Source organism: Typopeltis vanoorti, chromosome 5, assembly GCF_054136105.1.
Source record: "Typopeltis vanoorti isolate ZY-2024b chromosome 5, IOZ_Tvanoo_1.0, whole genome shotgun sequence".
Taxonomy (NCBI): Eukaryota; Metazoa; Arthropoda; class Arachnida; order Uropygi; family Thelyphonidae; genus Typopeltis; species Typopeltis vanoorti.
In genome coordinates, this window is record NC_143553.1 from 110,173,195 (window position 1) to 110,200,517 (window position 27,323).

General features: G+C 35.3%; 1 protein-coding gene and 1 long non-coding RNA gene across 4 annotated transcripts in view; one reads left to right on the forward strand and one right to left on the reverse strand.

Annotated features, from left to right (window-relative positions):
* Positions 1-27,323, reverse strand: part of LOC150106717 (protein diaphanous-like) — a 303,611-nt gene that overhangs the window by 103,682 nt on the left and 172,606 nt on the right. For all 3 annotated transcript variants that reach the window (XM_090393305.1, XM_090393307.1, XM_090393306.1), the window contains 3 exons: positions 25,577-25,691; positions 9,667-9,759; positions 205-401 (listed from right to left, as the gene is read on the reverse strand). In XM_090393305.1, the coding sequence (XP_090249431.1) occupies positions 205-401; positions 9,667-9,759; positions 25,577-25,691 (405 nt within the window). The remainder of the gene's footprint in view (positions 1-204; positions 402-9,666; positions 9,760-25,576; positions 25,692-27,323) is intronic.
* LOC150106718 (uncharacterized) lies at positions 308-27,222 on the forward strand. Its single transcript, XR_016548370.1, has 2 exons — positions 308-414; positions 27,103-27,222. It is a non-coding gene; the product is annotated as an uncharacterized LOC150106718 (long non-coding RNA).

Below are 27,323 nucleotides of genomic sequence, written 5' to 3' on the forward strand. Positions count from 1 at the left end.
ATTTACAAGAATTTGGATGGGACCTCTGAAATGTTCTTTCATATCTGAAAATATATAAAAATATCTCAGAGCTATGTGCAAATATAATCAGTAGTTTTATATAAGATGCTCATATAATTTAAATTTATTTAATTTGAAGGTTTGAATTGCATATTTTTTTACAGTTTATACATATGCTTCTAAAAGAAGAATAACATATCTTACTGTAATAGCAAATTGCTCTGCTTCAGCAAGTTCATTAAACTGCTCTTTATACTGTTCCAGTCTATTAAGTTGTTCAGGTTCTGGCATATAACGTGTAAGTTGCTGCAACATTGCATCTGTGAGGCGTTCTTCATCTATCCTAAGGATATAATCTTTCATCTCTGCAGCAGACATTTTCAATGATCCAAGAAGAATCACTACATTAAAAAAGTATTCAGTTTATTATTTACCCAATGATTTATGAAAATTTATATACGATCAGTTTGTTGTAATGGATTTACTATAGTGCATTTCCTTTAGAATAATATTTTGCATATAGGACTGTGTTTGTTAATTTGTTATGCTACAGTGAGTGAGTCTGATATAGCAGTGTTTGGTAGCATTATGATCTGAAATATTTTTACCAAATAAAGATTTAAAGGAAAATAAAACAGAAATGTGAAATAAAACAAAATAAACACAAAATACTATTTATAGGTCATGTCTGTGATCTCTCTCTCTCTCACATACACACACACACATGGAGAGAGAGAGGAGGGAGAATATATTGGTATTAAATCTTTAAAAATATGACACTGCCATCCCAAACAATATGCTGTTATTGTTGGGATGGCAGTGTTGGAGAGTTACCAAATAAAATTCACTTGCAATTTTAAACACCAAGAATGATGCAATCATCACTATGTTTAATTATCATTAGGCTATGCTCTCTTATAAGCAGAGAACAAACTGTCATTGAATCATAAGCCTGAGTTCTGATAAACAATAAAACAAAACATTTATTAATTCATTAACACAGAATATGAAATAAGTCACTGAACAGAGTTACGATAGACAGATTTCAACTGGAAACTGTGGAACACTTCACATATCTTGGATGCCATATGACGCATGACTTGGACCCCAAAAAAGAGAAAAATTAGAATAGCCAGAGCAACAACTATTTTAAAAGCCATGGACAAAATATGGAAGAGGCGAGCTATAAAGATGCAAACTAAACTGCACATTGTAGAAACTTGCATCTTCAGCAGCATGCTCTATGGATGCGAGGCCTGGGTACTCCCGAGAGAATCTGAAAGGAGGCTATTGGCATTTGAGAGGAAGTGCTATAGAAAGATCTTGAGAATAAGCTGGATACAGAAAGTGAACACTGAGGAAATCTACAGATGAATACAACCAAAAGAAAACCTGATCCAGAAAATAATCAAAAGGAAACTACATCTATTTGGCCATATATATAGAATGAATGATGAGAGAAAACTAAAAACGTTGCTGTTCAGAATAATTGAAGGAAAGAACAAAAGAGGAAAACCAAACAGAGAATGGGGCGATGACATCGTCAAATGGTGCAGAAACTCTATACACAAACTGAGTCATCTTGCACAAAATAGAATGCAATGGAAGAATCATATCAAGATGGCAGCAGACACCTACGGGCATTGGACCCATTGTTGTTGATGATGATGATGAAATAAGTATTAAACAACCGCAAAAAAAAATACCATGGAGTTCTGATTTTGCTATCCTTGCAGGATAGCAAAATCAAAACTGCCAAGATTTGGCACTTGTTTTCAAACTTTCATTTTTTTTTTCCCCTTTTCTTTAATAATGTTTGTGCATTTTAGTTAGATGGCTGTGTATAGTTTACCTAGAAAAGCTACTCAACTTTAATTCATTTAAAAAATCTTCTTATAGGTTTTTGAAATTTTTTCTTAGTTCTTATGGATTTGAAATAATGATTATGAGAAGCAAATTTCATCTTATTTATAACAAACTGTGCTGTTTTTGATATACACCTGAGATGAATAACAAGTAATATATAAACATATAGGATTTTGAATCATTTAGCAGACAGCTATAAACTGAAGTAAAGCAAGTTAATGTTACAATGTAGACAAGATTTCAAAATTTCATCTAATTAAATATGTTGACAGAAATCAGTGAAATTTGGCCATTTGGTGCCGAGTAGTTAGCATATCTGCTCTCCAGCCAAAAGGATGCGGGTTTGAATCCCACTGTGGGCATGAATGTTTGTGATTGTCTGTGGAAATATTAGTGGTGGTTGGTGGTAGATGGTGTTGGTGTAGTTGCGGTTAGTTGTAGCTGGTGGATTGAGTGGTGGAGACAGAGTTGTAGAGTAGGTGCCTTCCCTCTATGAGTTTGGACTCCCTGGAGGTGTCACATAATAATAATGTATGTTGTGTGGTTATTAGCACTCTTGAAGGATTTAAAAATTGCAGAAGAGGATTAGCAGGGCTGAGATGAGGAAGAAGGTGATTCGAAGTAATTATAAAGATTGCGCGAACAAACTAGAAAAACAAGTTAAGGAGAAAATTATATACAGATACTCTATGATCAGGGGAGAACTTAATGAAATTGCAATAAAATCTTGTTTCCTGTGCAAAAATTCATGATACTAGTCATGCCATCTGGATGCAAAAAAAAAGTAAGGTGAAAGAAATAATTGTCTTGGTTGGCACAAATAACTTGAGAGGCAAATTTACTCCTTTACATCCTCCCTCTCTCTATGAGGGAGGATGTAAAGGAGTTGTTAGAAGAAGCAAAACTGGAGAGAGAGAGAGAGAGGTGAAGATTGTAAGTCTCTGCCATGCTATGATAGAGGCAAACTGAGGAGGAGGGTGTTGCTAGCTAATGATCTATACATAGGTTGTGCAGAAGGAATGATGTAGGATCTGTGATCTGTGTTCGACAGAAAGAAAGATTTGTACAATGCTGATGGACTGCATCTAAATGGTTTTGATGCATGGCACAGCCTTACAATCTTCACCTTCTCTCCCTTCAGTTTTGCTTCTTCTAACAACTTCTTTACGTCCTCCCTCAAATACTTTTTTGCCTCTCAAATTATTTGTGCCAGCCAAGAAGATTATTTCTTTCACCTTACTTTTTTGTATCCAGATGGCATGACTAAAAGTGTTTGGAGAGAACACTGTTAACCAATCATGCTGAAGTGCAAATTCAGGAAAACTTAAGCGATTAGGATGGAAGCAAGTAAATTTTTGTGTGAAGGCACCCATGAGGTGAGTGAGTGAGCGTGAGAATGACGAAGTTTAGAATCTAGTTTCTCAAGCAAAAATATTGAATAGGAATGCTGCAGTATCTATATAAAATGCCAGAAGTGTCAGGAACAACAGAGAGGTGTTTTTAGCAAAGTTAGTGCAACCTCGCTAAACATTATAGGCATTAGTGTTAAAAATACCTCCCTGTTGTTCCTGATACTTTTACAGGAATTAGTACAATGATTACAGGTCGAGTGATTATTGGGGGGTGGGGACTTCAACTATGGAGATCACATGGCAGGAAGGAAATGGAATTTATACACGTACCGAGAAATAATTACTCGAAACAGCATGTGATGGAGAGGACTTGAGGTGCGAGAGTATTGGACCAAGGTAGTCACATTGTCTCCAATTAGCAAAAGTGATCATGCAGCCTTCACTTGGGAGATTGCAAAACATGAGGAATATTCTGTCAAAAAGGGATATATGCAGAATTACAAGGTAAGTAATTATGACCAGCTTAGGAGGAAGCCTGAATCTGTGAAATGGAATAAAACACTGCAAGGAAAGGATGTTAGTAGCACATGGGAGATAATTAAGTGGCATCTAGAAGAAAACAATATTAAATTATATACCTAAGATAAGAAGGGTTAATCAGGCAGCAGTTAGATGGCTGTGCAAGCATGAGCTACAGAAAAAGAAAATGCTGAGGAAGGCATATAAGGAGAAAGATGACTAGCAAATTCATGAACAGTACAAGGGTCAGGCATGAAAGGTGAGCAGTATTGTAATGAAGGAAAACTCAGATTATGAGAAGAAAGTAGTCGAGTAGGTCAAAGGAAATACCAAAGAGCTATTTTGCTAGGCAATTAAGAGGAAGAATAACTAAGGTGGCAGAAGCAGATAAAATAGTCCAGTTACTGAGTGACCACTTTGCAATGATATATCACCCAAGTGAGTTACTGTTGTAACATATGTGACAGACACTGATGTGGATGAACTGGAGGTTCTTAGGATATTGCAGAATCTCAATGTAAATACAGCTGTGGGATTAGATGGAATATCAGCTCGGGCAGAGGAACTAGCAATACCTCCGACTAGATTCATTAATTTAAGTCTCAGCTCTGATAGAGTTCCATGGGAGTGGAAAGAGGTCAAACTAATTCACTTGCATAAGGGAGGTTCTAAGACTGCAGTAGCAAATTATAGACCGATTAGTATTTCAGGCATGGTGGTAAAAGTACTGGTAAACTTGGTGAAAAAGATAATTCAAGAATGGGCAGATAAAAATATAATACTGTTTGAGGGCAACATGTCTTTGTGAAGGGCCAATCATGCCTTAGTAATTTACTGACTTTTTATAATAGGTCCACGTGGTTAGCCTAGTGGCTATGCGCTTTGCAACCATATGCCTGAGGAAGGAGTGTCTTAGGTTTGATTCCCGTCGACGACGTGAGGAGCTTAAGGATCTTCCTCAGCCATAGTCAAGTTAGCCAGTCTTGGGTGTAGAGAGAGCAGGGCTCTCCCCTTCCCCTCAGTTTATCTGGGGGGTTTTCATCCAGCAAGCAGGCAAACCAGCCCCGTGAACACACACGGATAGTCATGAATATCGCCCTTAGGGGATGCAGCAGAGTGGTGGCGAACTGGCTGCATTAATATGCCGGTAATCCATCATTAGGAGGGGGGATTCAACCGATCCTATACAGAGGAGAAGGATAGGATAGGATTTATAATCGAGTGACAGCTGAGTTGGATAAAGGAAATGGCTATACAATAATTCTACTGGATTTTGCAAAAGCATTTGACAGCATATCGCATGGAACTCTGTTATGCAAATGAGAACAAATGAGAATGGATATGACGCTGGTTAAGTGGATAAGATGGTGGCTGCTGGACAGATATCAAATAGTGGCATATGGAGGGGGCAGAATCAAGGCAAAAGCTGGTGAGCGACTGGTGGTGTGCTGTAAGGTTCGGTGCTAGGATCATTACTTTTTCACTATATTATTTCAGGAAATTACAACGTACTAGGATATACATTAAAATAAATTTTAATATATTTCTATATTTCGGCAACGTCATGCTGCCATTTTCAAGAACTTAGGTACAAGATACGTGCACGGAGGCACAGCACAAACAATAAATGAGTAAGAAGAATGAAGCTATTATTTCTCCTAAAGTCCTGATGGTGCCCTCTAGCGGGTGATGTTGGTATTCTTGGGCGATTGGGCTGGAGGTCTTCTGATGAAGGTTTCCCAAATTTGAGGAAGTCTCATGCAGCCAAATTTGTTGAGGTTTGGTTCGTTTCTTAGGGCTGAAGCTGATTCTATGAAAAGCCTTTCATATCTGTATTTGCTACGGTGTATTATCCTGGCTTTTTTCCACCGTATTCTATGGCAGGTATCCAGAGCATGGTCAGCAAGACCAGAGTGGCTGTATTGGTGAAACCGGATGTAGTCCTTGTGTTCTGAAATTCTGATATTTGCTGTCCTGCCTGTTTGGCCGAAGTAGGACAGCTTACAGCTGCAAGGGACCTGGTACACCCCAGGTAGGTCTTGGGGGGGGGGAGGTTGGTCTTTTGTTGAGCGGATAAGGGATGCCAATTTTTTATATGGTTTGTAACAAGAAGTTAAGTTATGTTTTTTTAGGATTTTTGTGATTTTTTCTGAGGTGCCTCGGATGTAAGGTATGGTGATGGATTTAGAGTAATCCTTGTTGTGAGGGGGAGGGGGGGTTGTGGTTTACTGGTTTTAATATTTTTTGGATTTTTTTGGGGGGGTAGCCATTGGCTGAGAACATGTTGAGGATGTGGTTTCGTTCTGTGGTTAGGGCATTGTCATTTGAGCAGATAAGTTTAGCCCTGTTGTGTAGTGTCTTAATGACTCCATATTGTTGTGAGGGGGGGGGGGGGATTGTTGGTGAATGTATCTGCCTGTATGGGTGGGTTTTCTATATACTGAGAAAACCAAGGTTCCATCAGGCTGGCGGGGACCAGTGTGTCTAAGAACAGAATGCAGTTGTTTTTTTCCTCTTCCAGGGTGAATTTGATTCTGGGGTGTTGGTTGTTTAAGTGTAAAATCCATCACCATACCTTACATCCGAGGCACCTCAGAAAAAATCACAAAAATCCTAAAAAAACATAACTTAACTTCTTGTTACAAACCATATAAAAAATTGGCATCCCTTATCCGCTCAACAAAAGACCAACCTTCCCCCCCTAGACCTACCTGGGGTGTACCAGGTCCCTTGCAGCTGTAAGCTGTAGGGTTGTTTAAGTGTAAAATCCATCACCATACCTTACATCCGAGGCACCTCAGAAAAAATCACAAAAATCCTAAAAAAACATAACTTAACTTCTTGTTACAAACCATATAAAAAATTGGCATCCCTTATCCGCTCAACAAAAGACCAACCTTCCCCCCCTAGACCTACCTGGGGTGTACCAGGTCCCTTGCAGCTGTAAGCTGTCCTACTTCGGCCAAACAGGCAGGACAGCAAATATCAGAATTTCAGAACACAAGGACTACATCCGGTTTCACCAATACAGCCACTCTGGTCTTGCTGACCATGCTCTGGATACCTGTCATAGAATACGGTGGAAAAAAGCCAGGATAATACACCGTAGCAAAAACAGATATGAAAGGCTTTTCATAGAATCAGCTTCAGCCCTAAGAAACGAACCAAACCTCAACAAATTTGGCTGTATGAGACTTCCTCAAATTTGGGAAACCTTCATCAGAAGACCTCCAGCCCAATCGCCCAAGAATACCATCATCGCCCACTAGAGGGCACCATCAGGACTTTAGGAGAAATAATAGCTTCATTCTTCTTACTCATTTATTGTTTGTGCTGTGCTGCGTGCACGTATCTTGTACCTAAGTTCTTGAAAATGGCAGCGTGACGTTGCCGAAATATAGAAATATATTAAAATTTATTTTAATGTATATCCTAGTACGTTATAATTTCCTGAAATAATATAGTGAAAATGCATAACCAACGTCTAAGCCTTTCCACGAGAATTAGGATCATTACTGTTTAATTTGTATATATATGATACAAGAAATAACCTGAATGCAAATATTCAGTTGTTTGCTGATGATGCAAAATTAGAATAGTGAATCAAGGTGATGTTGAGAGCTTGTAGGAAGATTTAAATAGGCTGTCAGTATGGACAAAAGATAATGAATGTCAGTTTAACGTAGAACTATGCATTTTAGGATAAATAAGATTACAAGCTGTGTACCACACTGCTGGAACTGTACTCCAGGAAACAGATGAAGATAGAGATTTAGGGGTGGTGGTAGTAGACAGAGAGTTAAAGTTTAGAGGACATATTGCTAACAAATAGAGATGAGAAAGTTGGTATTCCTCTTTATAAGGCCTTGATACATCCACATCTTGATTACTATGCTCAGGTCTAGTCTCCTGGGTTTCTTGAGGATGGGGAAGGAGTGGAGAAGATTCAGAGAGAAGCAACCAAGATGGTGAGTGGTCTTTGGAATATTGCCTATAAGGATAGAGAGGATGTGTGGATTGCAGAAGTTAGTTGATAGGAGGAAAACAGGGGATATGATAGAAAGATTTAAGTTGCTAAAAAGTTTTATAGAGATGCAGGGGAAAAATTTTCAGCACTTAGCTAGAGGGGCCAGAACAAGAGGTCATTCCTGGAAATTGAATAAAAATGTGGTTAGTAGCTGTGTGAGGACTAGATTTTTTGCTTGGAAAGTTGTGAATGAGTGGAATGGGTTGCCAGAGTGCTTTGTCTGTTAATGGGTTCAAGAAGTGGTATGATATATTGGGCCTACCAAGATCAGCCTTCTCACTCCATGGAGGTGTCCATACAATAATAACAATAATAAATATATATATATATATATGTTTAATATACTTGAACAGAATGGAAGAGAAAAGATTAGCAAAACAAGTGTTATCTGCAAGGTTAGTAGGAAAAAGACCCAGAGGAAGGCCAAGACGTTGCTGGATTGATACAGTAAAAAAGTGCCTTAGAAGACAGAATTATATGATATGATAATGTTGGAGTCTTGAAAGATAATTGAAAGATAAATTATTACAATGAAAGCATTATTTCCATTATTCAATATGATTTGGAAGAAAATTGTTGATAGGAAGTTAGTAACAATATAAGTTTTTCATGTAGTACTATCATAATATCCTGTACACCCCCCCTTGAGGGTACATATCAGCAATTTGATGAAGATGATGTTTGTTGATGTTAGATGTATTATTAATGCAAGATGAAATAAAATAAAAAAGGGCGCTGAAAAAAAGAGTTAAACAAAATCATTTAAAAATCAATTAATACACAGATATGTTATTTCAGCTTTTTCAATGGATGTTCAGGATCAGTCAATTGCAAGACATTAACTGTCAAGTGACTTTTGCTTACCCTATATATACACCCACCCACACAGCTACTCACTCATAAAAATAAACAAAAGCATTTTTTCATTATGGAACTTCCTACAAAGAATGAACTGCTTCATGACTATAGTTGCCTTTTCAAAATTAAATTATTAAAATGAAAGCATTATTTCCATTATTCAATATGTATAGTAATATAATTTTATTTGTCTACTGTTGTAATATTGACTCTTCTTAACAGAATCATTCAGAATAAATTAATTTCCAGTTGTTTCAAGGAGAAAGTCATTATGTGAAATTATGTGAAAATTATGGAATAAAAAACAGAATAATATAGTGAATGCTAATATATCTACACTAACAAAAGCTGTTGTCAGCGTAGATACCAGCACATGCTGTTCAAATTCTCTAAACCCACTGGTTAAAATCTTTATTTACATGACCAGTTTTTAGACCATATAAATTGGCCACATTCATTTTTATATTAATTTACATACTTATATTTTCAGTTTTTAGATTCTTTTAAAAAAATCTTTTTTAATTCGGTTTACATTTTATTTCTGACTCCATCACATTCTCTATATTTTTACTATATTTTTGTGAATTTCACTATATTTTTTATTTATTTATTCCATATTCATTCACTATATTATTCCATTTTTTTAATTACATTTTGACTAAGTTTTTTTTATCATTTTTAATATTTTATTCCATAATGTCAGTAGTTTATTCCACAATTTTCACATACTTTTTTTCATATATCTAATGGTTTTCTCCTTGAAGCGACTGGAAATTAATTCATTCCCAAAGATTCTGGTAATTCAGAAGAGTCAATATTGCAAAGGTAGGCAAATAACATCATTATATGACTATTCACATTGAATAACATAATAATGTTTTCCTTTTTGTAATTTAATCTTGAAAAACAACCACAGCCAAAGTTCATTCTTTTTTAGGAAACTCCATAATGGAAAAAAAAAAAAAAAGCTTGCTTGTTTATATTTATAGTTAAACATAAAGAGCTACATGAACTATAGCTTCAGGGCACCACTAAGTTACTCACTTAAATTTTGAGCTGATTTAGCATCCAATACTTTAAGCTCTTTCACTTTCTTAGATGGTTTCTTGTCTTCAACCTTTTCTTTTTGTTTTTTTACTGCAATGAAATGAAATTTATATTAATCAGATTTCCAAAATTTTAGTTTTTGAAGTATATTATATATATACCTTGAAAACTTATTCTTATGTAATGTGCAGAACTGGCTTAAAAAAAAAATACAAAATTTTAAAAACATGAATTCTTAAAAAAGAAAAAAATAAATCAATAAATAAACACCAAAAAAAAAAAAAAAAACAGCAATAGCTCAACACTGATATTAGGCTTTGAATGTATACTTGGAATCTTAGTATTTGCAATGCACTGTTCTTTCACGAAACTTTGCAGAAGAACTTCAACAAATGACCAATAAATGTAAGAAGCAAAATGAAAGGATCAAAGACAAAATAAAAATAATGTATAATAAATACATAACCAAAAAGCCAGTACATATAGAACACTGAGAAAATGATATAGTAACTTCTTATATTTACCTAAGACAAAAGATTACAGTAGTAGGATGCTTTGAGTAAGAAATTGTACAAAGAATTCAACTTGGTTAGGTAGTCTTTGGAAACACTACAAAGCAAACATTCCATTCTGTCTTAAAATAAAAATATTTAATAGCTGTATACTTCTAGTCATAACATATGAAAATGAAACGTGGACTTTGACTAAACATTTGACCAACAAGTTGAGAACTACCTAGAAGAAAATGGAAAGGCCAATGCTTGGTATTACCATTCAAGACAGAAAGCACAATACTTGAGTCAAAACTTGGACCAAAATAAGAAACATTGTAATAGCCATTAAAAGATCCAAATGGCAATTTGCAGATCATATTGCAAGAAGTAACACTCAAAAATGGGCAAAATGAAGAGTATCAAAGAGATGGTAAGAGTACCAGAAGACCAAAGCGATGGCAGGAACAAAGTGGCACAGAAGATCTCAAGATATTACTCACTATAACAAACTATCAAAAAAAGTTCCAAATGATGCCCATAGGAACAGTGCTATGTTAAAGGAAATTTGCTACAGCAAACCCTCAACTATAACCAACTATTCATTCAATCTCTAGAAATTTGCTATAGTGATAGTTAAGTCTTGACACTAGTAAGTTTGCTAGTCCAGAGTATGGTATCCCTCTAGCCATACTAAAAACTTTACACTAGCATTAATACTAATCCTGTACTGCCAATACATCTTGTCATATTCATATGGCATCTACCCACAGCACAGAAGTAAGCCTTTATCCAGCCTGTTCCTAAAAAGTGTAATGAGTCAACCATCAAATCATGTCCCACTGCCCTCACATCAATACCCTCAAAATTAATGGAGAAGGTCATCAATAACCAGCCTTCACTACACAGAGACCTGCCAGTTTGTGATCACCAAGGATTCTGCCATTCTCATGCTAAAAAAGATCCTTCCACTAACTTTACCACCTCTGGACACAGGTCATGAAAAGATTCAGACAAAAGACAAACTTGTGGTCTCTTTTGATATTTCCAAGGCATCTGATCATGTCTGAGCATCGAGACCTTCTTACCAAACTACCATTTTATGTATCCCTCTGGTCATTCGTTGTGTGGTTGAGGTGGATGGCTTGCTGTCATCCAATTTCTCTATCAACATTGAAATACTTCTGGGTTCTGGAATGTTTTCCCACACTCTTCTTCCTGTACATCAATGATCTACTGTAACTTCAAATCATATTCATAATTTTTCTGATGATAGTACACTTCATCTGTAAATATGTTCTGTACAAAAAAAAGCAATTAAAAAAAAATTATAAACTAAGCAATGCAGTATCTACACAAAAATATAATTCATAATCAAATGTGCTTATGTCAATTACTTCTTTGTAAAAAGTTAAACATGTTGTGCAGTTTGTCCGAGTCTGATAACATCTGACAAATCTGTGTGTGTGTGTAAGGAATGTAAGCTTTCTGTCAAAGATCAGTGCCAGCTAGCCTCTGGTGCTACTGGAATAATACTTTGTCCCATTCTCAAACCGGGATCTGAGTCAAGGATACATTTTCGGCAGAAGTGTACATAGTTTTTTTCTGCTGAAAATCTAAATCCATTACTAAGAGTCCATGAAGAGACATGATCAACTGCTTGTTGAAGTTGTTTTTCAATTACCTTCATATTGCAGAGGAATGGCAGTGAATTGTGAAGTCATCGGCATAAAAAGCATTATTACTGTAAAATCTCTCATGATATGTAACTTATCATGTTTGCTTTTACATGTTTTTCTAAGGAGATTACACTTAAATGTCCAATTTTTTCTGTAATAATCTTGTATTTGTAATAACTCAACCATGAGCCTTTTGTTAAAATAATACGGTACTTTCAAAAGGCACGTGAAATAAGACACCATCATGTCTGAATGTCAATACATGACCATACATGGAAGTTTCGAGAGAAGTGCACATGTGCACAACGGAGGTCCAGGCCTTTATAAGGTGAAACGTTGAGAAGGACTTTGTCTTAGGGTTCTCATTGTTCTCTTACCTGGGTCCACCACCATGTGAGGGCCGTTGTTGGCATCGAAAAAGAAGTGCCAGACGTCTTAGGTTCTCAATCTTCACTTACCTGGGTCCGCTGCCATGAGAAATATTATCAATTGTTGGGATGTCTTGCTAGGAAAGAGCTGCACATTGATGCCATGTTAAGGGTCCTAAAGGGCATAGAATAATCAATGACTCGGACAAAAAAGAAATTTGGAGGGGAGTCATGAACAAGCCACTAGAAGAAAAGAAAAAGGAGCACTTTTGTGTAGACAAAAGATTCATGAAAAAGGCAATGCTGAATGAGAATTGTAAGTACTTATATATGTGGGTACAATAAGATTGTGTGAATTAAGGTGTGTCTTAATATCAACTGTGTATAATTAATTATTGTAAGAGTAAGAAGAGTACTGTACTAGATAATATAATTCTAGTAGCAATTCCGTAAACTAATTACCAGATTGTGATTTAACTTTAAGGGAAGAAACATAGAACTAAGTTTGAATCAAGAAGAATTAAAATTGACAAAGACTTGTAATGCAATTGTGTGTGTGTGTGTGTGTTAATATGGATCAGATTGTGTAAGTATTCCTTTTTGATTTAATTAAATGGTTTGTGAACAACAAATTGGACTGATTCTGTTAATGCTATAATAAATTTAGTTTAATCCTTTTTCCAAGTGTAAGCAAACAAAGTTTGCACCTGAAGTATCTTCGGGTGCAAACTTTGTTTGCTTACACTTGGATAAAGGATTAAACTAAATTTATTATAGTCTAACCAAGTTGGAAAAAACTTCCGACATCTGTTAATGCCATCCTGAAAAATTTAAACCTGCATAAGATAAAGGTTAAGCAATCGATAATTAAGCCATGACTAATTAAAGGTAAAAATTAACATAAGCAGGGAATGCTAACAATATCTGCTTTATCTTCAGTTAAAATTCTTATAATCTCACACTCAATACATAGTCTAACTGGCGCCATCATAAAACAAATAACTATAGAGAATGAGAACATAAGATCTAGTAGAAATAAATAAATGGCAGCTGTTGACCACTCACGACAGTTCCCAAAGTTTTAACTAAGGAACAACAAAGACAAAGACAAAACATACTTTCGTATGTCTTTGTTGAGAAATACGAAATAGAGAATGTATAACATTATCTACTGTGGGAGGAAGCTGTTCGGTGATTGACTTAACTTTGATAGCAAAAAATGTCACATTTAAGACAGAGCCTTGAGGAACACCTTCTTGATATGGCCAAGATAACATGCTTCCCACTTGGAAGACTCAGCTGGACAAAGTTTTTAATGACAGGAGAGTATCCTCTCAGACCTCTTTAATCTTGGTCTTTTAATCATCATCATCATTAGTGTTCTGCCTCTTGACAGGTCCAATGGTATTACTCAGCAGATTCTCTTCCCCCAATTTCCTCTGTCTCTTGCTTCCTCCTTCATTTCCTGATATCTTCTTGTTCCCATTATATCATCAAGCATCGTTAGTCGTCTTCTTCCTCTTGGTCACTTTCCTTCAATTTTCCCTTCTATCATTCTTTTCAGTAGGCTGTCTCCTCTTAATACATATCCTATCCAGTTATGCTTTCTTCTTCTTCTTTTTATGGTCTTTAGTAAATTCCTTTCTTCTTCAACTCTTTGTAATACTTCTTCATTGGTGATTTTTTCAGTCCACTTTATTTTCTCCATTCTTCTACATAACCACATTTCAAATGCCTCCAACATTTTAGCTTCTTTCTTCCTAATTGTCCATGTTTCTGACCCATATAAGCCTCCAAATACAGCACTTAATAAGCCTTTTCTTTAGATTTTTATTCATTTTATTAATAAAATTTTTCTTGCTATAAAAGGCATATTTTCCTTTGTTAATTCTTTCTTTTCTTTCCATGTCACATTTTCCATTTTCTTGTATTATACTACCAAGGTATTTGTATTGTCTCACTTGCTCTACACTTTCTCCATTCATCATCACCTTGATACTTCCTGGTTTCCTGGAGACTCTCATCACTTTTGTTTTCTTTGCGTTAATTTTCATACCATATTTCTTGCATATATTTTAAAATTTTTGCATTAGGTGCTGTAATTCATCTTCAGTATTAGCTAATATTGCTTGCTCATCTGCAAATCTAATATTTTGTATTGTTCTTCCTCCAATAGTGATTCCTCTTTGCTCTTCATAAAATGCCTCTTTTATCATTTCTTCTTCAAATATATTGAAGAGCGTCGGTGACAGGCAGCATCCCTGTCTTACACCTCTGCCAATCACACATTTTTTAGCTTTTCTTACTTTTGTCTTTATTATGGCTGTCTGGTTCATATATAATTCAGCTATTAACCTTCGGTCTCTCCAATCTAAACCTATTTTGCGTAATATTTCCATTAGATTTTCCCATTTCACCATGTCAAATGCTTTTTCAAGGTCAATGAAACAAATATAAACTTCTTTATTTACTTCTATATTCCTTTCGCATATGGTCCTCATTACTCCAATTGCATCTCTGGTTCCTCTGTCTTTTCTAAATCCAAATGGATCATCCCCCAGAAAATACTCCACTATTCTATTATTCTATTATTCCAATATTCTATTATACAATCTTTGATTTAATATTCTTAGCAGTACTTTGGAGGCATGTGAGAGTATGCTTATAGTTCTGTAGTCACTGCACTTAGCAGGATTGCTTTTCTTTTCAATTGGTATAAAAATACTCTCTGTGAAATCTTTAGGCCATACTCCTGTTTTGTAAATGAGGTTGCCGAGTTTCCATGTTTCTGTTATACCTTTGTTCTCCAGTTGTTTTAGGATTTCACTAGTATTCCATCCACTCCTTCCATCTTTCCACTTTTTAATTCCTTAATTGCTATTTCTACTTCTCTCTTTAGTATTTCAGGACCTCTTTCTTCTGTTGAGATTTCATTTTGCTCTTCCAATTCAATTTTTGTTGGTCTTTCATTTTTTGCGTAAAGTTCTTCGATGTATTCCTTCCATCTTTCACCCTGTATTTCAATATCATAAATCAGTTTTCCTCGCTTATCTTCTAATGGCAGATTTCTTATGCTTTTTTAATATTTGTAATTTCTTTTGCTTTTTCAAACATTTTATCATATCGCTTCCTTTTTTCCATTTCTTCAATTTCTTTACATTTTGTTTTTAACCATTCCTCTCTTGCTTTATCAGTTTCTCTTCTCAGTTCATTATTTAATACTTTGTATTTTCTTCTTCCCTCTTCAGTGTTTACATTTTTCCATCGTCTTCTTTCTTCCATTTTTCTTATCATTTCATTTGTAATCCATGGCTTTTTAATTCTTTTCCCTTCCACAAAACCTATCTCTTCAGCAGCTGTTTCATATATCAAGTTTTTCAGTTGATTCCATTTTGCATTAACATCCATAGTTTCTTCAGATATATTCTCTTTGTTCCTTATTTTATTTTCCAGTTCTCTGAATTTCCTACCTGCATCTCCTTTGAGTTTTTCTAGGTTCCACCTTTTCTTGCTTTTACCTTTGTTTATTTTCTTATATCGTATTCTTAATTCCATAACAAGCAAATTATGGTCTGGGTCAATATCAGCTCCTGGATATGTTGAAATCCTTTTTACACTGTTTCTGTACCTGTTTTGTATTAACATATAATCAATCTGGTATCTTGCAATATCACCTGGCATTTTCCATGTATATCTTCTTATCTTTGGAAGTTTAAACCAAGTATTACCAATGATTAGTTTGTGTCTTTTACAAAACTCTATAAGTCTTTCACCTCTCTCATTCCTTTTTCCAAGGCCATATCTTCCTGTTATTCCCTTCTCTACCTTTTCACCTACTACCGCATTCCAGTCTCTCATCGAGATGGTACGCCTTTTAGCTCTGTCTTCTTCCATTGATTATATCTCTCTTCTACTTCATTTTCATCATGGTCACATGTGGGCATATATATCTGTATAATCATTATATCCACAGGCTTTGCTTTCAGTTTAATCATAATCGCCCTGTCACTTTTATATATTATTTTTTTTACTGAATTTTTAACCTTTTCAAAAACAAATGCTACTCTACTTTCCTCCTGTGTTCTACAGGAATATATAATTCTATAACCATCACTTTCAAAATCTTCTATATCTTCCCATCTGACTTCACTTAGACCAACCACATCCAATTTATTCCTCTCCATTTCTTTCTTCAAGTTCTCTAATTTACCAGCTCTTAACATTGTTCTTACATTCCAAGTTGCAACATGTATAGTTTCTATCTCATTCTCTCTTGGATGTCTTATTTTCTTCCCATTTTCCTCAATACTTGGGATCCCATCCTCATTGTCCATTTGAAGATTTCATAGATTAACAACCTGAGAAGCCTCATTTCTTATTCTGCCAGGCATGACATCCATCATTTGCTGATAGACCCCGTTTTTGCCAGTTCACCACATTTCTTGGAAATAATACTGAGGTGGTTTCCCATTGTCTTCCTCAGGAAACCATTATGGTATGGTTTCAAACCTGGGAGAGCAGCAGATTCCCACTGCTTAAAATAGGCTACTCCTCTCGCTACTAAAGGTAGAAAATAAAGTATATAGAAAAGATTCACCCCTAGCCCTCGAATTACTCTAATAGCATTGGGGGGGGGGGAGGAACAAGAAGAGAGAAAGTATAAAGAAAGAAGATAGGGACTAGTCTACAGATAATATAATAGTCTTACATTACAAGAAGTAAGGCATGGTCCAGCATCAGGTACCTCAGGTTTGTCATTCCCGTACTCACTAGAGTGAGCCCTTGAGGCAGGTCTTTTAATATGGCATATTAAAAGACTGATATCTCCAGGCTGTGTCTTAAGCTTTTTCCATTTCAAAGAAGAGTGAAACTAGGTGTACAAGAGACACTTTCCTGAAACAAGAACACGTTTCTAAACAAACCATATAGTCAAATGTTGATCAGTGTCTACGAAAGCCACATTGTGTGTTGGAAAGAAGTTCGTTGTTTTCTAAGTACCAGAGAAGTCTTGCATTTACCATTTTTTCCAAAAATGTGAAATTTTTGGAAAAAATGTCAGAGAAATAGGTCAATAATTGTTTGCCTATGTCAGATCCTTTCCAGGTTTTAGAATAGCAAACGCCAAGAATCCAGAAACTCTTCCTCTTTAATTATTCTGTTGTATAGCAAGAGAAGGAGAGCCAGAGAATGTGATGGAACACATTTATTCATCTCATGAATAAATGTCATCAGGCCCTGCTACACTGGAATGAGGGAGTAACAGTGCTCTTTTTAGTTCCTTCTTAATGAAAGCATCATTGTATGGCTCTAGCCCATTTGTAGAAAAGACTAACTACTGTTTCTGTTGCTAATTTTTCTCCCAAAATGTCAGCCATGGCTTTGGATTCAGTAACACATCCATTATGATCCAAGGTGGATGGTGAATTTTATATCGACCTTCAATTTTCTGGTTTTATTCTACACGATTTTTGAATCTATTGTTTGATTAATAGATGATGTAAATTGAATCCAAGATTGCTTTTGACTCTGACATTTAACATAATGTGCTTTTGCCTGAGAATGTCGAAAGAAATGAGATTTGATGGATCTACAAAATATACCTCATGCACTGCCCTGATCTTGTTTGACTACTTGGCACTGAGTTCACCAAGGTTTTGGCTACAGTGGAAATCAAGATGATGTTTTTGGAATTGCAGCTTTTGCTTCCTGGACAATACAATCTGTTACATACTTTCACCGATAGGTGTTTGAATAACTGCTTCAGCACCAAACAAAAAGAAACAGAAAGGTTTTTGTTTCTGCAGCAGAATCTTGATATCATTGATATTCTGGCAAAACCCATGACAGTTCCAATGTAAAAATTTTCCTACTGTTTTGGTTTTGCACAGACAAGTATTTAGATTTTTGGAAGTTTTTCTACTTGGTTAAGCTTTGAATTAAAGATACCAAGAAATTATATACTTGTTTAATCCTTTATCCAAGTGTCAGCAAACAAGTTTGCACCTGAACCATTTTCAGGACTGGGGCAACTCATATATAGAAGCTTATAACTTCTCGCATTACTTACCTTAGTATCCCATAATGCAAAGCACATATCCTTACGGGTATGGATAATACTATATATTATGGGAAGGGTCACTATCCAGTCAGTTTCATAGCTTAGTTTCCAAGTTTTTCCAAGTGGAAAAACTTCCAACAACTATCTTCAATCCAGAGGTCCCCCTCCATGACAAACAATGAACAACCAGAGAGAGAAAGCTAGATACTTAATTGCAGAGTTACTTAATTGGTTATTTAATTGCAAAGGCAGACCAAATGATGGATTTACTGAACAGGTCTTGATGCTAAATATGATCAAATGCTCCAAAAATGTCAACACCAACAGTACAGGTTTCTCCAAACCTTTCCATGGCAAGTTTAATGGAAGGTACTGTAGGCTAAAAAGATCTACTGTGAATCTAGAGTGGAAAAATCCATACTGATAGTTACTGATCAACCTCTACATTGTAAAAAAATTAACTGGCGATGATCTTCTCCATTAATTTGGAGTGGATCAAGGTGAGGGTATTGGGTCAATAGTTTGATGGCAGCATTTTATCTCCAATTTGTGGAATAAGATAACTATGATTACTTCCATGTATCAAGATAAATGCCAGCTCAGTATAAAGCAACGTAGAGATGATATAGGACAAGCATTAGTTCTAGAGCACAACTTAAGTAAAACTGAGAAGATACCATCCAGAAGACTTTTTATTTGGTTATTTTTGGCTATCTTGATTACTATAGATTCTTCTGATGTCTTTTTGTCAAAAGACCATGGGAGGCATGCGGTGCACTTTCTGGTATAGTAGGAAGCAATTTGCTTTGGTTTTTTATGCAGAAGTTGAAGAATGATGGTCAGCTGTTTCTTTAGGTGCTACAGCAATAGTGCCATCTGGATGAGAGAGAGAGCAAGAGAGAGAGAGGTGAAAAGATAGGTGAGCAAAAGCTGCAATCTGTCTTGGCTTCTGATCTCTTGTAAAGGCAGATTGCAGCTTTTGCTCAGCTTTGACTGCTTGAACAGGAAGTGAGTTTTAGTTGTTAGTCATTTCAGTCATTTGAATATGCTGATGGTTGTTTTTCATTTTTGTTGTGTGCTTCAATGTAGGGTGAGTATAAAACTGGACTTCTTGTTACATACTGAATTTTTTTCTTAACTGTCTTGGATGCTTCTTGAATTACTTCTTGTTAAACTGTGGCTTGGAAACTGGGGGAGAAAGTTTCAGTGGAGTGGGGAGTGAAGGCCTTCATGCCAGTGACAATTCTGTAATTCATTCAGAGTAGGTGTTTGGATCAGAAGAATGGAAGCTATAGTCTGATCATGAAAAAAGAATAGAAGTTTCAGAGGCTGCCACATTTGGCACAATGGGAAGAAAACTTGCACAAGATTATGATTCCGAGTTACTGTGCAGTATAATTGGAAGGAAAACTGGTTAAAAAGAGATCAAGGGTATTGGGAGAGTGAAGAGGACTATTAGGTATTAGATAAAGTTGGCAGATGGATTGATTTACAGTATTATCTCTGGATTAAAAGATACAAATTGTCTTATTCACTACTCTGTTATGCAGCACTATCACATAATCATGTGTTTAGGCTTAAGTGCTGGGTGGGGAGACTTAATGGAGTGAAAACAGTAATGGGGAAAGAATTAAAACCAATGTTTAATACTTCGATATTTTGTCTCAGTAACACAAACAAAGAGAAACTTGGTAGACTGACCTAGAATCTTAAGCAGGGTGCCCACTGGAAACCTTGGTTGTCACATAAGATCCCTTAGAATTAATGTTTCCCATATTTTGAGAAGTTAACACATCAATATTTAAATTAGGTTGGTTTAACATAAGCACTAGAGCATATTTCATAAGCAATAAAGATATTTTTAATTTGAAAACAAATAGAAGCAGAATGATTACAGAAACAAGATGATGGATATAGTAAATGACAAATAACTACAAACATTTAAAAAATAACTGTACATGGAGCACTCATAATAAATCAAATGACTTCACATCAAGCAAGGGTCTTTACAAGAGGCCTAAAGAAATCAAAGATCAAATAACATCAAAACGCTCTGTCATCCCACATATATCAACGGAAAAACTAAAATCCATAAAGATATTTCATGAAGTACATTGTAGATGCTACGGCATTCTCCAAAATATTTCCTGATTAAGTAATGAACCTTTTAGTTTCTCCTGTAAGAAAAACCTTTTCCTACATCAAGAACTCAAAGATTTTGTCAACATCAAGGGATGTACAAGATATGAGAGTACTACATGATTAAGTTTACATTAATAACCTTCTGACCAAAATTTTTTCTAAAATATTAGTCTGCTATCTGTCGGCACTTCAATATTTTCAAAATATCATATTGTCTTTTAGGATATTTTTAGAAATTGTGTACAAATTTTCCTCTCCCATTCTGTTTAAGTAGCCATACCACCTCAGATAAGTACTGCTCACATATTCCTCAATGCCAAACACACAGTCCCTCTTCTATGCCTCCAGTTTTGATTATCATTCTGCACTGATACCATCTGTTCACACCCTTAATCTTTCTCAGGACTCTCATATCTGTGGTCTCTGATGCATAACTTAAAACTGTCTTAACATAACTTAAAACTGTGATTTGAACACTGTCTTGCATACTGCTAGTTTAATGTTTTAGCTAATTTCTCTCTTCTTCCAAATACATTTCTTCAACAGGATCCCAACCATACCAGCTTTGCTTATTCTGTTGTCTATTTTCATATTTATTTGCTATCTTCACTAAACATTACTTAAATAGCTGAAATATTTTACTTGTTCTATAGGTTCTTAATGAGAATTAGATGAAGTTTTCCATGCTCCTGCTTTTTTTTTAATATTTTATTTATTTTATTTTACAGTTCTGGTCATTATATTGCTAATTTCAGATCAAATTTGTTATAAATCCTGGAGACTTGCAGTGGATTTGTTTAGCAGTATACAGCATTACCTACATAACACAAAGTTTGATATCTCAGATTCAGATATCAGTCTTTTTTTTCATAATGCAATATGCACAGATGATGAATAAGAGTGGAGATGGAATGAACTCTTGCCTTATCACCTCATTTTATATCAAATGTTATATTACACCACCTTCTGTATGTCCTTCATTGCTAACTGTTGAGTTGCATCTTAAATACAGACTATGTATCGCTGTGTATAATGTTCCATTTATCCCATACAATTTTAGCATTCTGAACAGCTTTTCTCTTGCCATATCTACAAAACTTACAGATCCTAGTTGTACTCCCATGATTTCACAAATATTTGTCACAGAGTGAAAATTTCATCCAAAGTATGTCATCTTACACAATTTTTCTTAGCCTCTTCTTACATTTCTTGTATAAATCAAGAAATGATTTATACAAGACCTGGTAGAGAAATTCCTTTATAATTCCCACATTCAGTTTTATTTCTGGTTTAATAGATGGATAGGCCAAAGCCAAATAACTGGGAAGAGACCTCTACATCGCTTTTAAGGAATCCAGAAAATTGACTTATGCTTCTGAACCTAATATCTAATTTCCACCTTAGCAAGTATTCCTGAGTACTGACTGAAAGAGGATGGGCTGGCAATCTGGGACTTAGCCAACCAAACTGCACTCTTTATGGGATTAAACCAGAAATATACATGATGGAACAACACAATCATATTCAATACTAGCTGTTTTTCCTGCCAGCAAGGAACCAGGACAAACAGTGAAAAGTCAGTTACTGGAACAAATGCTAACATATAGAACAAATCCAATGTCAAAAGAACTGATGATACTAATATCAACATAAAGAGTATTAATGGAAAGGAAATCAAACATGGAAAAAAAAACTAGAAAGTACCATGTGGGCATAATTGGCATTACTGAGAAAAAGAAAATAAAAACAGGTGAGACTGTACTAAATAATATAAGCTGTTATATTTCATGATTAAGGAAACAAAATGAGTGGCATTTAACACCAAACAAAGATAACTTCTTGAGTGGAAGGCAGTTTCAAGTAGTTATGTGGTCAAAATTTAAAATGGGGAAATAGACAATGAATTTGGGCCTATGGTCCCACAGAAGGTTTCCCTAAAGAAGAAGTGGAAGAATTTTTCAGGTCATTACAACAGGCAACTGACTGGAGATATAAACAGCAGATGAATTCCACCAGGTATATAGAAATTTGCTGCAAAAATCTGGAGTAAAGGGCAAGGCTAATAATAATGATAAGAACCTGCTGGATTTCTGCTCAGGATTTTGCTATGAGAGTTTTTCAAAGCTGTCACAGTAAAACTTTTTTGGATTGTTACTGGAACTATTTTCTCATCTCTGCTTTGATCTAGTCATATTTTCAAAATGGATATCTTAAAATATGATTATTTCTTAAATTGAAGTCACAGGTCCAATGAAACCAAGTCCAGGCTCTAGGAATGATGCTGTGCAACTTCTTCATTTACATCTATGGCTATTGAAGAGATTCAGATTTCAAGTTGTGGATCATAGTACATGGACATGGCTCCACCAGACTTCTAAATGATGAACAGGTCAGAGTAGCGTTTAGAAAACAACCAAAGAGTTTGACCATAATGATTGAAAACAATCTGTTATGCAGTGGAGAGCATGTATTGAAAAGAAGGGGAGATTATTTTCATACATTCTTTTAAACATATACAGGGTGTTCGGGATAAATTTGACAGTTTCGTAAGGAAAAAGAAAATCTTCTTTGTATCTATTAAATTTAATGAATTGACAAAAAAACATTACAGGCAGAGTTAATTACAATACTATCAACAAGATTTACTCAAAATAACCACCATTAGCATCGATCACAGCTTCAATTCTGCTTCGGAACCTCGAACAAGCTGATGCTACAGTCTCCCTGGGAAGGGCCGCAAAAACTGTTTTAATTTTATCCATTAACTGGGCTTTTGTATTACTGGAAGTGCGATTGGTGTCTTTTTCAACTGCGCCCCATACAAAATAATCCATGGGGTTAAGGTCTGGGGAGTTTGGAGGCCAAACATTTGGACTGGTGAAGTCGTAGAAATTTTCAGACAACCATTTTTGACTTTTCCCAGAGGTGTGGCAAGGGGCCGAATCCTGCTGCCATACATACGGCCTACCATTGGCTACCCTTGTTATCCAGGGCTTGACTACAGTTAGCAACTCCACGAACAAAGCCCGAATTCCAATGCCAGGGTTCTTCAACACCTGTTCCTGCAGATTTGCGAGGAATTCTGCTGTACGAACGCAATCAGATCGTCTGCTAGGGATCTTTCTTCTTGCTACATCCTCGTAGTCACCATTGCAAGTCTCTAGTTCATGCCTGATTGTTTTTACTGTATTCAGGGAGCATTGGGCAGCAGTCGTAATATCCTTATTTTGATGGCGGGCACGAATCATCATGATACAAGTTATTCTCTTCCATGATTCAGGTGGGTTCCAGCTATCCATCCTTTCTGACATCTTGTATATGAATGAAGAAGGGTCCAAACTTTTAAATGAAGAGAAGTGTGTGTTAATACATGTAACTTACGGAAAAATATAATTAATTATAAATATGTCAAATTTATCCCGAACACCCTGTAGATTTATTTGTCATTATTTTTTAAATGTTTATTTCACAAATTTCTCTTTCTTTTGTGGGTAGGGAGCTAAAGGTATGGATGCTTTAATTTCAGAATGGCTTTGTAATTTTGTATTTCAGATAGTTGAAGTAAACCCACTTTTCATTCAATTGAGGCTCTTTATAGATATCAGTTCAATGCTGAGCTGATATTCTGATGTGAAGTCATGCAAAAAAATTGAAACTTCTGTGATCATACAAAATGAGAGTAGTAAGTATTTAGGAGTGGTGCAACTTTTTTGGATTGTTACCAAAACTATTTTCTCATCTCTGCTTTGATCTATTCATATTTTCAAAATGGATATCTTAAGATATGGTTATTTCTTAAATTGAAGTCACAGGTCCAATGAAACCAAGTGGCTCTAGGAATGATGCTAGAGGTTTGAACTAGAGGTTTTTGAACCAGTCAAATGCAGTGCTCTTCCACAAAGCATTCATTCCTTTGGTTTGCAGATATTTAGAATGCTGGCATACTGCATCTGCAGCACTATACCCAAAGTTTGAACTCAAAATTCATGAAACAAATGATTTGGCCACTCATTCTAAGAAAAAATCAAAATAAAACTACAAAGCACTAAGTTATTTGTGTATCATTTTGATGGCAAGATGACAATTTAATTTGATATACAGAACAGATATAATTATTTATTGTGACACACACAAGACGAACATATGACATAATAAATTTAGTTTAATCCTTTATCCAAGTGTGGGCAAACAAAGTTTGCACCTGAAAGTATCTTCAGGACTGGGGTAAGGTGGTACAACACCAGGGCACTCCTTGCAAAGGTGGAGCAAGCTACCAACACTCCTATCTCAGTATCTCCCATAATGCAAAACACATCTCCTTGCGGATATGTCTAATGTTATGCATTAAGGGAAGGGCCACAACCCAGACTAGTTTCGACCTTTATTGAGGTCTCTTCAGTGGGAGCCAGGCCCAAGTGGGGATACCAGGCAGAAGCATTAGTAGGTCATCTCTACCTATAGGAGTTGCCAAATGGTGTGCCACCCTTTTTTAATAAATCACTCTGGATTTAGAGAAAGATGTTGAAAGTTTATTTTTCACTTGGTTAGAGTATAATAAATTTATAAGCCTTGCTACTAGAATTATAATAAATTTAGTTTAATCCTTTATCCAAGTGTGAGCAAACAAAGTTTGCAAATGAAAGTATCTTCAGGACTGGGGTAAGGTGGTACAACATATGACAGAAAGAAATTCTGAAAACTCTTGTGTCACTTTTATAAAAACTCTGTGATGCAGTATACACTTCAGTTAATAGATACTTTTATGAGAATGCATATGCTTATGTAATAGATGATGCAAGCAGTGTATAATATACTGCTGAATGGCAAGATACCTTGCCCCACTCCACCAACCATTAATGGCAATTCTATTCATGAAAGGTTGGAAACCTGTAGCACATTAATACTTTGATTGCTTATTGCATGAACATACAAAATACTGCTAATGAATAGAAAGTAAATATTTCTAAAGTTGCTGATATTGCATATATCAAAAAATATGCTGGATTATTTCAAAGAATAAGTCTCTGAAAATAATTATTTTACTTCATTATGATCTGTTAGAATATATTTCTGATAATCTGACAAACAAGCACACCTAAATATCAAATTCATGTTTAAAAAAAAATAATAAGTTAATTTTTTTTTTCATACAAGATATTTTAAACTTACAAGGTGGAACTGAAGAAAATTTAGATATTAAACCATCAAAAATATCATCAGCTGCAAGCCTATCTTCTTGCACTCTGACCCAAAAGGAATTTTCAGAGAGTGTTTGAGGAGTAATCTGAAATCAAAAGAAATATTAAAAAACTGCATATAATATCTTGTGCAAAGTAAAAGAAAAGAAGATAAATATTCAATGCTGTTTTACAGTCAACTGAAGAATGGCTATAAAACAGTCTTGAAATATGTTGATATTTCAAGAAATAAAACAAGTTTTATATACAATATAAATACATGTATTAAGCAGATTAAGAATTGTTTCAATTAGAAAACAGTACCTAATCTGGTATATTATTAAACCATATAACTTATTCAAAGTTTGAGATAACTGTACATTAAAGAAATGTCTTTTATTAAAAACAAAAACTCCCTGTATGATCTTTTAGAAAGATGCATAAAAGAATACACTTACTCCTTAGAAACAATTGTTTTTCTCCTCCTAAATGTCAAACATTTCGGGGGAAGACTTCAAAGCAAGAAGCACACAATTTCACTTCTCTCTGAATTCCTACATATTAGCATTTAGACAATTTTCATCTGCTATTAGAGACAATCACCTTTAAAAAAGCATTGTAATCTAAATAAATACCAATGTGTGAAGTTTCTCAAATATCGGAAAAAAAACTGCAATTTTAAGGCCTCCTCCAACTGACAAACACTCAGAGGATAATGAATAGCACATTGTCCTATTGTACCTCTGATCATGTTTCTTTCTCTCTCTCTCTCTCTCTCTGTGTGTGTGTGTGTGTGTGTGTGTGTGTGTGTGTGTGAGTGAGTGAGTGAGTGAGTGAGAGAGAGAGAGAGAGAATTAAATATTGGAAGTATCAAATTAAATTTAATTTCAATCCTCAGTATTGCAAATTATTTACATGAAATCCATAAAATGAGATCAGCATTTTATGTGTGCATATATTATTATTATTATTATTCGTGACATCTCCAAGGAGTCTGAAGACTCATCGCGGAAGGACACCTACAACTGTCCCAACCACTACACCGAACCTCTACTACGAATCATCTCCATCAACGCCATCTACCGCCCACCTCCACCACTACCACAGCTAGTATTTTTGTCTGTAAATTGCGTGTGTTCTGAAGGGCCGATTTGTCTGTATGCGGGATGAAAAACCTTGCTACCTCCATATGAGATCGGCTAACTCACCTTCGATTGAAATCGTCCAGATAAAGATTCCTCCCGTCGCGACGAGAATCGAACTTAGGCCTATTCCAATCGAAGGGCGCAATGTACCGTTGTTCTTCCAATTGCGCTACGGTGGCGCTTAAATATATGCTTTATGTTACCAGTGCCTACCATAAAACTTCTTTATTATGCAATAATCCACCAGAATTACACTTATTAACAAATAAAAAATTCTTCTTTTCTAAATAAAATCAAGTTAAATGATTTTAATATATTTTGAGGATTGAGTATCCAAAAATTCCATTACATGAGGATTTTTTTTCTTTTGCAGGTGTCTGCTTTTCAGGAGGTTGTTAGATTTTATCATCTACTAGTCGGTAATAATACTAAAATTGTAAATTATTGTCAGCATATAGTTGTAGTATGAAAATGAATAAAGGCATGATTTTAATATGTTTGAATCAATCTGAATTACATCAACGAATATAAACCTGGTCTGTTCTAGTGCACTTGTGCTCAGACATTCTTGAATCTTTAATTTCTTTCATTTAT